At 42.3% G+C, this 17,989-nt stretch overlaps 1 protein-coding gene across 2 annotated transcripts in view; it reads left to right on the top strand.

Moving 5' to 3' along the window:
* Nucleotides 1-17,989, top strand: part of NECTIN3 (nectin cell adhesion molecule 3) — a 156,116-nt gene that overhangs the window by 62,178 nt on the left and 75,949 nt on the right. For both annotated transcript variants that reach the window (XM_068269332.1, XM_068269331.1), the window contains exon 2: nucleotides 14,255-14,596. In XM_068269332.1, the coding sequence (XP_068125433.1) occupies nucleotides 14,255-14,596 (342 nt within the window). The remainder of the gene's footprint in view (nucleotides 1-14,254; nucleotides 14,597-17,989) is intronic.

Raw genomic sequence — 17,989 nt, 5'->3', positions numbered from 1 at the left:
CGGGAGGACACTCTGATAATGCCTTTGTGAGCAGTCAGAGAAATGAAGACAATAAACACACATTGCTGGAAGCTTAACTCCTTACTATACACTGAGGAGCTGATAGTAGTAGCCCCCTTGTGCAAGAAAATGGTCCGGTCCTGCAGGGCCATCATTTTCTGTATCTGGGGTGGGTCTTTTTTTCCTCCAAAAATAGTACATGTAAATTACTGTACACTTTGTGCTAAACGTATGATGGGGAAACCTAATCAGATTACTCTCTCATATAGAACTTTCAGAGATAATGATTTCTGAAGTAATATGCACATTTATTGTAAAAAAAAAAAAAAAAAAAAAAAAAAAGCCTTACTCCCACTCCTTCCTATGGCTATTAAGCCAACTCACGACAACAAAACACCAATTGGGGAGGGAGTGGAGCACTCTGGGAGCTTCAAGAGTGCTTAGTGAAAACCCACCCAAGTAAACGCTCTTGCAGACCTTAGTTGGTGGTATGGATTTGTGCTACAGCTGGTGTGGAAAGAGTTGATTTTTTTTTTTGCAGTCACTGTACTGTCATCAGAAACTGCCATTCTCTATATGCTTACCTGAACTGACATGCGACATTGGGATTAGTACATGAAAAATTTAGCAATTTATTTACTTTTTACACTTTTTATTACACTATAAGCAGTGAGTAGTAACGTGGGTTTTTTCTAAGTGTACCTAAAGTGACGTGGCATAAGATAAACATTTACTACATAAACTAAATACATTTAGGCCTATGACCCACTGGCAACGCTTTTGTAAGTGCTTGCTAATGTAATGCTTTGGGGGAACTTTAGAAACTCACATCGTTCAAGTGAATTCACAAACATAGCATTACATTAGCAAGAGCTTTCCAACTCAAAAGCACTTAGAAAAGCACACTTGGCCTGTGCCCCGCCCCCTCTTCATATTAGAGGTTATTAAACCAGTGCTTTAACAGTGCAGTCAGACTGCAGCGTCAGCTCTCTGTACACTTTTGAATGGCTGTGCAAACACTGCTGATAGCAGGACAGTGATGAATAGTTCAACAGGTCACCATTTCTCTGCATTGGAGCTAAATGAAGGCTGTCACATCACTGTTTTTGGATGAAATTTCAGACCTATATTTTCAATCTATAGAATGAAAGTTAGAAAAGTGCTAGTTAGCATCTTCAGACACAATTATTGATTGTATACTTTTATTTTCACTTCAGGCTTACTCCAGTAAAGGTTATTTGTGACATCACAGCAAAGTTCCATGAGTTAGATAACCATTTTGAAAAACTGCAGTGGTGTTCGTCACATCAGAGTTTTAATGAAGTACCCATAAGTCTGTTATGTTATTGGTATTTTTTCTGGAACAGTATCAGTAGTATTTGGCATGAACAGTATTTTGAACTGGTGGAACAGGGTTCAGATAAAGCACAATCAGTACATTATATTAGCTGTGAGAGGAAGCATGTGCTTGCATCAAACACACAGTCTTATTTAACAATAATACTAACATTTGTATAATACTTTTATCCTGGTGGGCTAAATGCGATTGAGAGCTGCGACCACTAAGGGCTTGCTGACTAGGCCACTCTGCAGTGTTGGGGCTGTTTTTCACTAAGAATCTTCTATTTTTTCACTACTGTGATTCCTCATTGAGTTTATGGCATGATTGTGTTCAATGTGAGATTTCTGATGGGAGAAAAACATTTGACATATTTTGAAACATGAAAAAATCACATAGGGGTGTAAGGGAGGCCAATCACATGGAAGATGCAACAGGCACAACAATTGCAATTGGGGATCGTATTGGAAACGCAGTGCACTAATGGAAACCTCCTCATGCGCTTTCACTTGTTTGGAGTGTAGCTAGCATTTTGCAATTGCAGTAGAATCACAAATTGCAGTCAGTGGAAAATGGTGCTCTGGGAGCCAAGGACTCCTTGTTTGCATCCTCCTGCCACTGCTGCCTGTTATTACAGCAGTGCAGGGAATTCTCCAGCCCATCGCTGGTAGTTCCATGCCATGTACACAGGCAACATGTGATGAGTGATTGACAGAAATGGGAGATCCTTGACTTGTGATTAGTATAAGAGGGGTTTGTCCATTCATGCATGTATATGCATGTATAGATGTGTATCTACATGGACAACACAAACTGAACTGCTGGAATAAAAAAATGTCATGCAACGTCAAGTTTAACATGCCTTCTCGCTAGAAATCTGGAAATTCTGCTGCTTCTTGGTGCTTGATGAAAATGTGGGAAACTGCAATCTCTGCCAAAAAAGTCTTCAGAATTTTATATATTATGTGGGGAAAAAGGCTTAGTCTGTCTTTATAACTAATACGCCTCTACTTCTTGCACAATGAAATATCACCATGCTTCCTTCTATTTATGTGCACATTAAGAGCGGAATGGCTATTATGCTTTTAGTTACTGCTGCGTTAGTATTTTAGCTTGGGAAAGTAAACATATGCCTCATGGCCAGTACATTGAAAAGAGCCCTGCTGCCATCTTGTGGACAGATCATTTTAGTACATCTGAGCAAGTTGTTTACTAGCTGTCTTCCCCTTTTAGTCAGGTATAATCACAACATAAGTATACTCTTCTAAGCTGACACTCCGCATCAAGCTCTGAGCAAGGTTCTCTGGAGAATGTTATCAAAATGAGCAATGTTTTAATACAAAATTGACTTTATTGGGAAAGCCTAAATGGAGTAACTGACAGCTTAGAGACACTGAAGCGAAAAAAAATGATATAATGAATTGGTTGTGTACTATGAATAATTACTAGAAGATTAGCAGCAAAGAAAATCTCATATTTTTATTTTCAGGTATATAGTGTTTTTTCTAACATTGCATCATTCTATAATATGTGCAGATTACACAACACTCAGCATTCAAAATGATTCTTTCAGAGCAGTCTGTGAACTAATGACCTCTCCTCTGGCAGATAAAAAGTAAACAGTTGAGATAATAAAAGTCAGAAGACAGCCCTCTCCACGACTTTTGAAAGTCGTAGAAATGAATGGCTTTTTTGCATAGAGTTAACAACTGGAGTTTCTTAACTCTTCCTGTACTGGAAACAATTAGACTGATGTATCTGATCTTAATGTTTTTTTTCTTAGCTGTACTACACATACAAATCATAATATCATAATTTTTTTTCGCTTCAGTGTCTCTTTAAGCTATACCAGAGCTGTTACTTTAGAAAGCATAAAAATAAACTATAGGATAGTATTGAGAAACAGAGTCCTAGTAAACTTGTAGTCTTGCAGATCTATGGCAAGTTTATTTCTATATCATTTAATATTTTAACCAAAGTTTGTCTGCAAAAGTGAAGATAGGCTTTGTCTCCGTAGGTACAGTCTGCAGACGTTCCAGGTGATTACTGTCAAGTGAACAGGGGTACAGTGCCTATATGCTTAATTATGCTTTTCACAGTCATGCTGCCTAATTGTGCTGTATGTTAACTTACAACAACATACAACTCTGCCTTTTGTTATTTGGGAACTTGCTTTCTGCCTGTTTGTCTTTTTGGGACATGGTTCTTAACCACTTCCCCTGCCCCAGGATGAGTATTTACGACCCTGCATTGCCTCCACTTTTCCTCCCCCGGGACAAGGAACTATGTACATTGCTGCTGCGCGCTCCCGCTCCCCCCCTCCCCTTCTGAACGCTCTTGCGCTTGTTACCGCCACTGATCGCTAGACGGGAGATCGATGAATAGGAACACAGTTCCCATTCATTGATCTAAGTCCCCGGGTGAATGACCGCGACCATCAATATTCACAATCATTCACAAAAACCGATACTTACACGGCCACGCATACATTAAAGCATGCTTCACTGCCATTTTAAACCTGCATGTTGTCCGGTAGATGCACAGCATGCTGCCACATGGCTGAAAATTGCATTGCGTTGTGATTTTATTGCCCATTGCACTGGATGCAGTGTGAAAACAAGCCTCAAGGTAAAATGTATAAATCTTTTTTTGGGATGGGTAGGACTTTCTATTGTTGGCCCTTGGCTGTGTCTGTGTGACACTGTTCTGGTTGGTGTTTTGGGATGGTCTATAATGCACAAAGGATTGTTTTAAACGTGATTTATTTTTCTTTACATCTATCCGTTTCTGCTCCCAGACCATCCATAAGGAAAGGATGTGCAGTGACAAGCTTACATTTACAGGGGTTTCATCACATGATCAATTAGTCCCATAGTCACCAATTGGAGAACTCCATTGAGGCTGCTATCCTGGTTGGCTCTTTGCTGAATCTATGTTGGACTTGGACTGCTATAGCTTCCTGATGACTCCAGCACCATCAGAGTGGCGGCAGTAGGGGAATTCACGCAGAACATAGATTAATGGACTCACAGTACAAGGATATGTCAGTCTACTACTGCTCCAGTGCACAAGAGTTAAAGAGAAGAATAAACATTTTTTGTAATAATAATTTCCACTCTAATACTGCTTTGACAGTGAAGTTTGACTCTGCTGAAACAGATGTTTGACATGCATATGCCTGCAGGCAGAACATTTGCAAAAAATCCAGGCTGTTGGTATTACACAAAAGATCTTGAGAGAACTTGTGTCAGGGCCACATACTCCTTACATGGGATGTACCACTTCTTGGCTGTAAGAAGCTTAGTGTCTGGATCCCTCATTCCTATCTTACATGACATAGACAAGAGCGAGTGCTTTATTGTGCATGCCCTTTTAAAGCTTGGTTTATAATAGCCTTGAAAAAGAACCAATTCACGGAATGGACCAACACATGCCACGGAATGGGTCTTAAACATGGGATCTCTTCAAATATGTCTATTACATGTCTAATCTGAATGCGGCAGTACTGGAAAGTAAGTTCAGGCCCTGCTCGACTTTTCCAGTCACTGCACAAGCTGCTGGTGCCTATGGGAGCAATAAAAGCCTATGTCATCAAATACTGTCCATTCTGACTAGGCTGTTTAACGTACACCGCTGTTCACTTTTCTTCTGTTCTGTCACCTTATGTCTCACCGCTGCCAGTAGGGTATGGTGCCAAGGACAAACGCTGTAATACTGCTGGGGCTCCCCATTAAATTTGAGTAGATCAGTAGGAATCCTCCGTACCCAGAGAGTATTTTCATTGCTCCACCAATGGTCCACTGTGTTGCATCAGAGCAGCAGTGGACCGGATGCACAACAGTAAGTAGTGTGACTGGCTGCAACAGACGTGATGAGCACAGCATATCTGCACAGGGTACGCTGGTACTGTTTTGCACCAAGCCCTAGTTTGAGCATTTGCCTACAAGTTAACTGGCACATGCAGTAGCGTGCCATTTGGTGTAGAACTGACAGGTCACAAGTGCACTGCTTGGCATGGAAATTGCAGGACACATGAATGGTAGAGTGCTGCATAGTGTAGAAATAACCAGGCACAAATGCAGTAGAGTGCAGGTTGGTGTACAAATGCCATGACATAAGTGCAGTAAAGTGCCCGATTGGTGAAAAAATTACAGGGCACAAATACAGAAGAGTGCCGGTTGTTGTAGAAAATGACAGGGCATAAGTGCTGTACAGTGCTGGTTGGTGTAGAAATGCCAGGGCACTAGTGCTGTTGAGTGCCAGCAGTTGTACAAATAGACTGATGTGTGCAGTAGAATGCTCCCAGGGAGTACCATTTGCAACTTGGTTGACTTGTATGGACCAGTGGATGACTTAAAGAAAACCTGTACTGAAAATAAAAGTCAAAATAAGCATACACAAGTCATACTTACCTTCCATGTAGTCTACTCCTCAGTGTCTTTCTCCTGTCCCGCGTCCTATTTGTTCACTATGATCAAGGGAAATTTCCGTCCTCCATTTTGAAAATAGCCATTACCCCATAACATCTTTCTGGTCAGCACACAGTTAAACTGTAACATCGCCCACTTGAGCCATAGGGAAACATGAACATTACCTGGTACATCCGTTTTCCTCTCAGCTATAACTGACAGCAACTGATATTTTACTGACAGCAACTGATATATTTCAGATCTGACAAAATATTGTCAGAACTGGATGGGATTATTGTCAGAAGAAAATGGTGAGCTTCTGAGAGGAACGGATGGCAAGGCAACTATGTAATGTTCATTAGAAGTTACCTCATGTGTTTATTTTAAATATTTTTACTCAGTACAGGTTCTCTTTAAGCTATGCACACACTGCAGTATTAAACTTTGACATAATCAATGAAAATGTGTTTTCCTACTTTTTATAAGCTATACAGTGATCATATTTGCTTTTGTGTACAAGTATTATTATTTAGAAATTACAAAATCCCAAAATACAGTTTATTAGCTCTGAAAGCTGCCAGTGTATGTTATTCATAGCTACAGTATTTATTGTAATGCTCCCAGTGATTATTTATGAGCTGTCTCTGATCTGCACATGTAAGGCGTTTCAGCACTGCTAGGGAATGTTTACATTCCTCCCTTGCTGCAATTAAGTAAACACAAGATAATGGTATCGCCTCTTCGGATGCAGATCTTACCGCAGGGAGCTATCTATTGAAAGAAAAAGTCCTGTGTTTAACTGTTTGAATGCTCTTCTGCTAAATTTTTTTTAACTAGTATATTATATGCTGTAAGTAATCCTTTAGAACAGTGGTACCCAACCTTTTTTTTAACCCAAGGACCACTTCAGCATCAGAAAAAGTTTCCATGGACTGAGCGGAGGGGGGGGGGGGGGGTAGATGTCTGGCATGTCTGGAAAATGTCCTACCCTCATCTGCCTCCCCTCACTTTTACCCTTCCCTCCTCCCCACAGTCCCTTTACCCTCTCTTCACCCTTTCCTCCTCCCTACACCCACTTCACACTTCCCTCCTTCCTATACTCACTTCACTTCTCCCCACACTCACTCACTTTTACCCTTCCCAAAGCCTTCCATTCTTCTTCCCACACTAGCTTTCAGCACAAGCTGCTCACCTCTGCGCAGCCTGAACTCTGTGGCTGGCAAGAGACCAGAGCGTCCCAGTCATCCTCACTGCTGCCACCTGGTGTCAGTCTGTACAGACAGAATGCATGCTGCATTACAAATTACAGACACTAGGAGGCAGCAGTAACAATGGCTGCAGAGGGCTCTTCTCTATAGCTTCCTGCAAACTTCACTGACACTTCTCTCTGCACTGTGATGTCAGAGGGCACGACCCAGCTCAGAACAGCCTGCAGCCTGGTAGTGGGCTGCGGCCCGGGGGTTGGGGACCCCTGTTTTAGAGCAAAGAGGATATGCAGGGTTTAATGCCACTTTAAAATCATTGGAAATGGCAGATGAACTACCCATCGTCCCAGTATTGGTTGTATATAATGAGCACAAACGACTGCTTAAAGGAGTTATCAGACAATTATTACTAAAATAAGTGCTACTTACCCGGGGCTTCATCCAGCTCCAAGCTCCCAGCATGTCCCTCGCCGCAGCTCTGCCCGCAGCCGTTCGTCGCCTCGGCCTCCCAGTCCGCGCTGATGATGGGAGGTCGGCCTGTACTCCGCCTGAGCGGGCGCAGATCTACAGCACCTGTGCAGTACGCTCCGGTCCACGTGGTGGTGATTGACATCGCCGCTCCCGCAGGCACAGTACAGGCCGACCTCCGGGTCGGCCTGACGTCATCAGCGCGGACCGGGAGGCAGAGGCAACGAATGGCTGACTGCAGAGCTGTGGCGAGGGACATGCTGGGAGCTTGGGGCTGGACGAAGCCACGGGTAAGTAGCACTTTTTTTTAGTAATAATTGCCTGATAACTCCTTTAAGGGAATGCTAGCCGACAGATTCGAGAACTGTGCTCTGGTATTTTAAATGACCAACTTGACAGATCATTTTGGCAGATAATCGTTCATCATTAGCAGTCTGTACAGAGCTCATAAGATTTTTAAACGGTGTGTCCCTCAAGTCTACGGGACTTCCCCCTCTGGTCCATCCAGGACATCACATCCTGCATAATTTAACAGGAACCATTGTTTGGCATTCGGGTTGCAGTCTTCTGTTGTCACATCGCTTGACATTTTCTGTACTTGATCGTGGAATGTTCTTTCATCGGTCGTGTCAAAGATCACCATCTTCCAGTGTGTTCCTGACAAATTATTTTTACAGTTTTTTTGTTTGTTTGTTTGTTTTTGTTATGGTGATCTCAGGCTGGTAATAGCACTCGCTCAACACTAGGTGCTGATTTTCCTTTCATCAGAAGCAGTAAGTGTAAATTTTCAAGGTTAACAACTCTCCCTGACTGACAAAGCGTCCCTGCGATATGTGATAACTGTTTAAGAATAAAATGGGGTTTCGGATTATTAGTAATGCCCATTCATGGAAGAGTGTTCTAAATACAAGCAACTACTTTGTGTAAGCCATAGCTACACATATAGATACCACCAATATATTTGCAACTTTTAAAAAGGAATTAAAAACAAGACTTCTGCTTTTGCTACATCGCTGCACATATTCATTAGAGCTAATTGCAAAAGGGAGCATTAGGTTTTAAAAGCTTTGTACGAAATAATTATACCCTTAAAAGTCCCGAAGTTGATCTGTGCCAAGGGTATTCTAATCCTCTGTGCGCTCGTTCCTTCATTCAGAACTCTGTTATGCCATTTATTATAGATTAAGTATGAATTTTTGTCAATACATTGTTTTGCTTGTTTTGGAAATATTGATTACGGATTTCAATAAATGTGAAAGGTTGGTACTTTTACCTGAGCGGTCACACTTTGTTTTAAAGATGCCAAAATCCTCTTGGCACAGTCAGTCAGAGACTTACACCTGCTCCCTGTCGGGTATCCTGACAAAGCCTACTAATAGCGCCGGAACATTTCTGCAAGTTGTTCCTTGGCAGATTTCTTTCCTATTACTGCTTCAGAATTGAGGTACTTCAATTTAGCTAAATTAGACTGTCACAGTTTGAAATGCCAAGGCTTTTTGCCATTTCTTTCAGACAGTTTAATTATATAAATTATAAACCACTATGTGCTTACATTTTTATAATAAAAATCATAATCCACTAAGTAGCCAAGATTCCCAATAATGGTACACTTTTTTTATTAAAAAAAAAATCTAGCAAAATGCAGAAAAAAAAGTTAATAAATATATGGAAAGAACATAACCGACTGATAACAAAACTGATATTGATGTTTCCAGGAACTCCTCAATACCCCAGAAAAATATATGAATACAAAGGAGGGGGAGTAGAGCACTTAAAAGGACTGTGTAGTGAGGGAAAAAGTAAACACAGTTCCTTAGTTTGTGCCATCAAGTACAGTAAAATATCATCACCCGTGGATAAAGTAAATTCAGTCCCCAAGTCCCGACCATACACCTGTATGGATATATTGTACAATGTACAAACAATCCTGAGTGCAGCAAGCATAATGAAAAATTACTAAAGAAGGTTTGTAAACTGTGTGGGCTTCTGGGGAGCTTTATCAGCTGTAAATAAGGCAGAGGCCTTTTTCTGCAATGTGCCAGGGCTACACACCAGAACCCAGCTGATATGGGGTCCCAGTGAATCTTGTTATACAGACGACATGCTGGCACATTCATGTTGGCAATGACAGGCCAGGATCGCCAACAGGATAGTGTTAGCTTTCAGGCCATACGTTTTGTTTTGTTCCCCAAAGCAGATACCATCTTAATCTAGCTTTTACATTTCTAAGCTTTGGCAGTAATGAAATGCTTTTTATGTTGCATACTTTGAATCAACAAGATTGGAGTCGGTGGAACCGTAAACTGAGGAATTGGATGATTTTCATACCGATGCCACAGCCATGAGTCACTGCCATGCAGAGTGGCACAGGGACATAACAGGTTTTGCCATTCCTCTTATCCTATTTGCTTCATGGCTGTATTTGATGGCATAGCTATAATGGGGTGATATTGACATTGCCGGGGGGAGTCATGGTGGCTGACTGTTGAGGGAGCGGATCATGACTGGCAACACTTGTTATATGACCCTGGCAGATGGGCCCCTGGACTGGTGCGGCCATAATGGAGGATGGATGTGGGAGGCTTGATTACCATTTTGCAGTGGGATCCATGATTTGTAGCTACAGCCCTGCATGATCACTGTACAAATGCATGGTAGTGAGAGTGTGGGGCCCGTAGACTGGCTACATGTGTCATTGGATTGGAGGAGAGCATTGGGAGCATTTCTTCATGAATGCACAATCCTCTTCACAGCAGTGATAATGGACTTGGAGCCTAGGAGAAATTAGGCTTGTCCAGGCATGTAGTATTTTCTAACAAATCTTCCCTCACACTGTGCTCAGTAAACACTATAGCTCCTTTTCAAAACTGTCCTGAAGAAAACCATAAGCATATAAGGATAAATTAGATAACCACAAGTGGTCTTCAGATTATACTGTATGATTAAACTATTTTATGCTAAACAATGTCCAGAAGACTTAGTACTGTTGCTAAGGATGTCATAAGTAAATCTCTTAAAGGACACCTGAACTGAGGGATATGTAGGCTGCCAGATGTATTTAATTTTTACCAGTTACCTGGCATCCTGTTTATCTCTTTTGGCTGCAGTAGTGTCTGAATCACACACCTGAAACAAACATGCAGCTAATCCAGTCAGACTTTAGTAGGAAACATTTGATCTCCATTCTTGTTGAGAGTCTATATAGGGATATAGATAGATAGAAATGCATTGGAGGCAGAGGATCAGCAAGACAGCCAGGCAATATGCATTGTTTAAAAAGTAAATAAACATGTCAGCCTCCATATCCCTCTCAGTTCAGGTGTCCTTTAATGTAAGAAGAAGTCTCACCTTCTTGACCTGCCAATTGTCTTTATTTTTAAATGTGATGGATAGCTTTATTTGCCTGCAGTGAACTTCAGCTCACTTAAATCTCAGGTCCATTTACAATTGCTTTGTATATGTCAAAAATATACTGTCACATGACTTCAGACCAGCCCTTTTGCCCATAAACATCAGGCATGGCTTGGTACCCCTGGCAGTTTGGAACGTGCCTGCACCTATTAAATGCTGTGGGAGGTTGGTCTTTAACCACGGATCTGGCACACTTCACATGCTGACTCTTCTAAGGGCTCGTTTCCACTAGTGCGGTGCGAATCCCTGGGATTCCACCGCTGACGAAATCGCATGCGGATGCGATTCCGCGTGCGTTTTTTGCCGCGAATTCGCATGCGATTTCGCATAGGCAGGGTCTATGCGAATTTAACCATGTCACTGCCTGACTCAATTTGTATTACTTTTCATGCGAATTCGCGGCAAAAAACGCACATGCGTTTTCCCTATTAAATACATGGGCTGCGATTCGCCTGCATTCCTCACGCAGGCGAATTCTGCAGGCCCTACCGTGCAGAAAAATCCTGCACAGAAAAACGCACGAAAACAATGACAAGTGGAAACAGTCCCATCCACTTTCATTGCCTATGCGAATTCGCATGCAGGCCACGCATGCGAATTCGCCCTAGTGGAAACGGGCCCTAATAGTTTATTTTTCTGTACAGGAAGTTAGGGCAGACTTTTATGGTTTAAGAAAATCCCAGATACCCTGCTTTTAAAGTCCCAGCCCTCCCTAATTTCCTCTCCTCATGTTAAAGAAAATGACCAGATAAAGTATGCACTTAACATAGCCATTGACTGAATGAAGCTATAGATCTTTCATTACAAAACAGTTATCATTGAGTTTTGTCTTACTGAAGGATTTGAAACCTAATACTGCATTTCCGGAATAGGAGAATTGAGTACCTCTCCATTTAAAATTAATAGCAGGACTTGCAAGATTGTGGCTTCTTGGAGAATGAACGCTAAGTTGAATCAATATGTCTTGAGACAGTGAAGTGCAGTGGAGGAATTGCCTAATTGTCAGGGTGCTGATCTGTCACAGTGGATTTCTGTTGGTAGATAATATGAAGGAAGTTATTGCATCCCTTTGGTGTGCATTAACTCTGTGGCTTTATCTGATACAGATAAGAGCTGTAGAAGTACATTTTATTGCATGAGCTTGTTAATGGTTCTTTACCTTGGAGAACAGATTTCTTCAGTGCTTTTAGCACTTTTCAGAAGCGGCACATTTTTCAATTAAACCAACAAATTTGTGCAGTTAGGGTGGGCATTCTTTGTAGGAGAATGGGTTAAGTATTGGCTAAGTGTGCTAGCAGGTTTTTACCTGCCTGTACACTATATGGCCTCAATTCACTAAGCTTTATCAAACACTTTATCAAACGTTTGATAATTTACCTCATGGGTAAAACCTCATTTTGAATTCACTAAGGTGTTATAGATTTATTGAATGTTTTATCTATAAAACGCTCAAAAAAGCTATAACACCTTAGTGAATTCAGAATTATATTTTACCCATGAGGTAAATTATCAAACGTTTTATAAAGTGTTTGATAAAGCTTAGTGAATTGAGGCCTTAGTCAACACTTATTGATATGTTACAAGCAGAAAGGAGTACTGCCTTGTACAGGCCACAAGGATGGTAAGTACAGGCTACCATAAGGCATAGAAGGGCATAAATGCTGGGTGGCCATATAGACAGGGAGGAGGATCAGTGTGGAGTAACTCTACAGACAAGGGGAGCCATGCTTGGTGACTATGATGATAGAAAAGGGGTTATGTGCATGGGTGAAAGGTAAAGAGTCGTAACCCACCAGAGACATTCCAGTAGTTGGAAAGATCATATGACTGCAATTTTAAATATTACATGCCATATTTGATAGTTTTTGCAGCTGATATACTGTTTACCAATGTATGGCAAGTGGGAAGTAAGTTCACACTCGGGTGCTTTTTGCTTGTGATTCGCGCTTTGCTGATTGCTAGCGATCAGCAAAGCGCTGCTGCACAAGTAATCATATGTGATTACCCACACTGCAGCGACTACGGCTTGTTTGCGATTTCCAACAAACGCAAACATGCTACATATAGCATTTTTCCAGGGATTGCATTGCGATTCTCATTCACTGGAATGAGAATTTCAAAATGTAATCGCTGAATAATTGCAGAACACCGCAATGCAAAATCGCAATCGCTAGGAGATAGCGATCACGTTATGCGTAGCCAAGTGTGAACAATGCCTAACCTGAATTCAATTTAAACTGAGATTAGCGCTTTAGGTGTGTGTTTGCAAAAAAACAACAACGACAACAAAGAAACGCTATGACTATACGTACAGAGGTATGCAAAAGTCATGCAACCTCTACATGGAATACTCTGTATCTGCAGCAAAATTTAAATAGTAATAAGACTAGAAGTGAATATTCAGTCATTCCAACCAATCAGGGGTCTGTAATCTTAGAGGAAGTCAATGTTTATGTCTGCAAAAACTGTTATTGGTTACCTTTTGATACTCAGTGTGTTGCTCCCCCTTGCAGTGCTGGTCCCATTCAGTGCAAAGCAGGTAATTTTGGTGCCGGTGGCCTGGTAAAATGGGCACTTACCGGTATATTGGCAGAGATTGCGGTACAGGGAGTAGGTTACGATTAGCCATCATTAAAGGAAGGGTCAGGTTAGGTGGTAGTAAAATATCAGTAAAAATTACCAGTATTTTACTATCAGAATTGGCTAGAGCCCAATAGGAGAATATCTGTAATTTACCAATATTCTACTAGCGGCTATCCCCGGTGCCCAAATTACCGTGGTGTCCTTTGTCGATGACCTTGAAGAGGCAGCACTGTTACAGAGAGAAATGTATGCAGCAATGCATAAGGATAATTCCCTGCTATGTGGGAACATCAGACAGTGAAAGCTATGCATTTCTAATATTTTTGCATATTGCACACTATACACGGCACTAAAAGGCACACGGTGTGCATAGTGAAAATGAGACCTTAGTGCTGAATTAGCTGATTAACATTGCCGCCTCATAAAATGCTTTTAATCTGCAAAATGTATGATACAAAATACAGTTGGCCCGTAACTGCACCGGGTAGAATACGTCATCTTTGACAGCAGGAAACAGAAACTGATCCTATGTCAGGAAACATATCATATCCCCATCTTTCATACTTGTATGCTGTCTTCTTGTCAGTGTGTAAGGCTAAATGCTTGCTTTACATGTCAGCAGTTCTGAAAAATATGGTATTAGTCTTACTCAGACTTACACTGGCTACATGCTAGTAGTTGTATTATAAAACACTTATTTTATTATTGTGTTCATTTTACTTTGAAGCTGTTTAAAAAGCAGAGAAGATTATGCTCACCTGGAGCTTTTCAGTTTTCATTCTTTCATTTATTTCAGTTCTAGCTGCACTTGCCATGACATAATTTGTTCTCTTTTACAGGTTCACTTGCTGGGCCAATACATGTGGATCCCCATGGGGCCGCAGTGTGGGGAAAGAACGTCACTTTGAAGTGCTTAATTGAGGTCAATGAAACAATAACCCAGATCTCCTGGGAGAAAAACATTGGCAAAGGTGATAAAACCATAGCCGTCCACCATCCTATCTATGGAACGTCTTTTCAAGAATCGTATCAGAATAGAACCACGTTTAAAAATACATCACTACATGACGCAACAATTGTGATAAATAATGTAGACTTTCCTGATGCTGGGGAATATATATGCAAAGCTGTTACATTCCCACTCGGAAATATTCAATCTACAACCACTGTGACTGTATTAGGTAAGAAAGAATCATTTGTTTTAAAATGTTAAGAGATCTCTTCAGAAAAGGCAACATTTCCAGTAATGTAATGACTAAGTATATTATGTATAATGTCATTTTTCTTAAAGGGGTTCTCCGGGGGGGGGGTTGAAAATAAAATCTGACACTTACCCGGGGCTTCTATCAGCCCCCTGTAGCTGTCATGTCCCGCGCCATCCTCCTCCGATCACCCGTTCCCTGCCGCCGGCACCGGACAATTATTTGTCTAACAAGACTAATATTGTGCGCTCCCGCTTGCGTCATCAGAAGCTTACTGTGCAGGAGCAGTACAAAGTTTTCTTGTACTGCGCAGAAAGCTTCCGATGAAGCGCGTGGGAGCGAGCACGCGCGCAGCAGCCGCAGTTGGATGAGATGCCACGTTAGACCGGCAATGGGGAATGGCAGATCATTGGAGGACGGTGTGGGACATTACAGCTGCAGGGGGCCGGTAGTAGCCCCAGGTAAGTGTCTGTGTTTATTCAACAACCCCCCCCCCCCCCAGAGAACCCCTTTAAAGAGAATCTGTATTGTTAAAATCGCACAAAAGTAAACATACCAGTGCGTTAGGGGACATCTTCGATTCCCCTCTGTGACAATTTGGCCGCTCCCCGCTGCATTCAAAGTAGTCAAAAACAGCTTTGAAAAGTTTGTTTAGAAACAAACAAAAGGGTCACCAAAACCGAAGTAGGTTGATGTACAATATGTCCACACATAGAAAATACATCCATACACAAGCAGGCTGTATACAGCATTCCTTTTGAATCTCAAGAGATCATTTTTACCTTCATCCCCCTGCAGCTATCATCCACTGAAGAGTGACAGGCTGATTGTTTCTTCCTGCAGACAACTCCAGTGTCTGTAATTCCTCAGTATGTGACAGCCCAGCTCCTTTCACAGCCTAACAGAGGATGATTTATCCAGCTTGTAAAAGAGAACTCTCTTCTCTCACTGACAAGAGAGCAGAGAAGCTGCCTAAAGTAAATAACACACAAGGGAGTGTGCATAGAGGGGCGTGGAGGGGGGGGCATGCATAACAGATCTACAACACTGAAGAGTTGGCAGCCTTCCAGACACAGGGCGACAAATCCAACAGGGGGAAAGATAAGTTGATTTATTACAGAGACAGTGATAGTAGAAAGTGCTGCAGTAAGCCAGAGCACATTAGAATAGGTTTAGGAACTTGCAGGATAGTAATAAAAAGTATGACATTTTTGTTACAGAGTCTCTTTAAAGGAAACATGAAGTAAGAGCTTCTGTGCCCTATTCATGCCATCTTCATTCTCTAATAATGAAGTAGCCTGACTTCACTGCTGATGCTTTGCCTCCAATACTTTGTCACTGGCCCAGAATGAGTATGCAGATCAGATTCTCTCGTCTGACTCCACTGGATGTTGCTTGTTGCAGATGGGTGACTCAAAAACAACTAAAACCAAAAGCTCAGCATGAGAGCCAGGCATTAAGAAAAGGAGAAGTGGATGGCCGTGATTGGCGGGCCTGGGGCAGCCAGGCATTGTGTGTAAGCGAGCAAAAACTGCATTTATTTTATAAGGCATGGTTTATAAGGGAATAAAAATGTCAGCCTCTGTACTCCTCTCACTCCAGGTTTCCTTTAAAACCTGAAATGATATGGATATAGAAGTTATTACCCCTGTTGTCATGGTGATAGTTTGGCTCCAGTAGAGTCCTACATCTGCAATAAACATGCTACCAGTGGGGTCACACTTGAGTCAGCTATGTAGACTCACTTTGCTTTTTTTTAAAATAAGAAATACAGATGGCGCTAATTTGTTAAAGTTTTATGATCCTGATTGATAAAGTATACAAAAGAATACCCTTGTTGTCCAAGCGGTTCACATTCCGGTTGCAAAGCGCAATTTTGCGGTGCAATACGAGAATCAACGCCGGGGAACGAGAATCACAACGCGAACACTGCTGAAATGCTGCATTCAGTGCATTTGTGATTTATACAAGCTGCAAATGCTGCAGTGAGACTGGTACCATAGGGATACATCGGACACTGCACTTTGCTTATCGCCAATGATCAGCAAATCAATGATACACTGCAGAAAAGTGCCCCAGTAGAAACCAGGCCCTAGAATATCTACTTGTGCATTTTTGTATGTTTAGTTGTTGTTGGTTTCAGTGTTTGTTGTAAGGGGCTGTTCTACACACATCAGAAAAAGTTGTGCTACTGTAGCTACTTACTGCTTTTTACGCTAGTTTCACCCTGAACTGCATCCACTGATACTGATCCAGCTACATTAGTCTACTGCAAATGTGCCTATGTAATGAGGCCTTAACCTCCCTGGCGGTAAGCCCGTGCTGAGCACGGGCTATGCCGCCGGGAGGCACCGCTCAGGCCCCGCTGGGCCGATTTGCATAATTTTTTTTTGCATTTGGCTAGCTGCGTGCAGTGCCCGATCGCCGCCGATCCGCCGCTATACGCGTCGCCGCAGCCGCCCCCCCCCCCCCCCCCAGACCCCGTGCGCTGCCTGGCCAATCAGTGCCATGCAGCGCTGTGGGGTGGATCGGAGTCCCCTTTGACGTCGATGATGTCATCCCGCCCCGTCGCCATGGCGACGGAGGAAGCCCTCCAGGAGATCCCGTTCTTTGAGGGGCTGGGGGGATATCATGTAGCGAGACCTCATCTCGCTACATGAAGAAAAATTAAAAAAAAAAAAAAAACGTATTTGCTGCCCCCTGGCGGATTTTGACAAACCGCCAGGAGGGTTAAGCACTGTACACAATTTAAAGCTCTAGTTGAAGCCCATGTTTTTTAAATCATATTGTGTGGAATATATGATTTGCACTTCAATGCTCTGGACATTATTCATTTTTGCAATATTCAGTTTTTATTATCTGGCTTGCTGGGTTCTCAAAATGACTTCCTGTTTATACATCTTGGTTATACTGAATATTAATTTATGGTGTGTCTAAACTCCTCCCCCTTTCCTATCATCATCCATTGGAGGAAGTCAAGGAGGAGCTGAGAACGGGGAACCAGTCATTATTTCCCTGTAAACACAGAGCTGATGCTTCTCACCTCCTCCCTATGTTGCAAAGGAATGGGTAGAGGGAGGAGTTGGGCAGGGTCATGTTAATGGCTTTGTGCAGAGAAAGAAACTCCCTCTCTCCTGGCAGCTCTCTATACTTTGTGCACATATCTCTGGGTCATGTGACTGGTTTTTCCAAAGGGTATTTCTCTGGAAATGTTTAACCAGCCTGGCGGTATGGACGAGCTCAGCTCGTCCATCACCGCTGGAGGCTGCCGCTCAGGCCCTGCTGGGCCGATTTTCTTCAAATAAAAAGCAGCACACGCAGCCGGCACTTTGCCAGCCGCGTGTGCTGCCTGATCGCCGCCGCTCTGCTGCG

This window comes from Hyperolius riggenbachi, chromosome 2 (genome assembly GCF_040937935.1).
Source record: "Hyperolius riggenbachi isolate aHypRig1 chromosome 2, aHypRig1.pri, whole genome shotgun sequence".
NCBI classification, from domain to species: domain Eukaryota; kingdom Metazoa; phylum Chordata; class Amphibia; order Anura; family Hyperoliidae; genus Hyperolius; species Hyperolius riggenbachi.
Note: the sequence above shows the minus strand (reverse complement) of the source record. Positions and strands in the feature narration are given on the sequence as shown.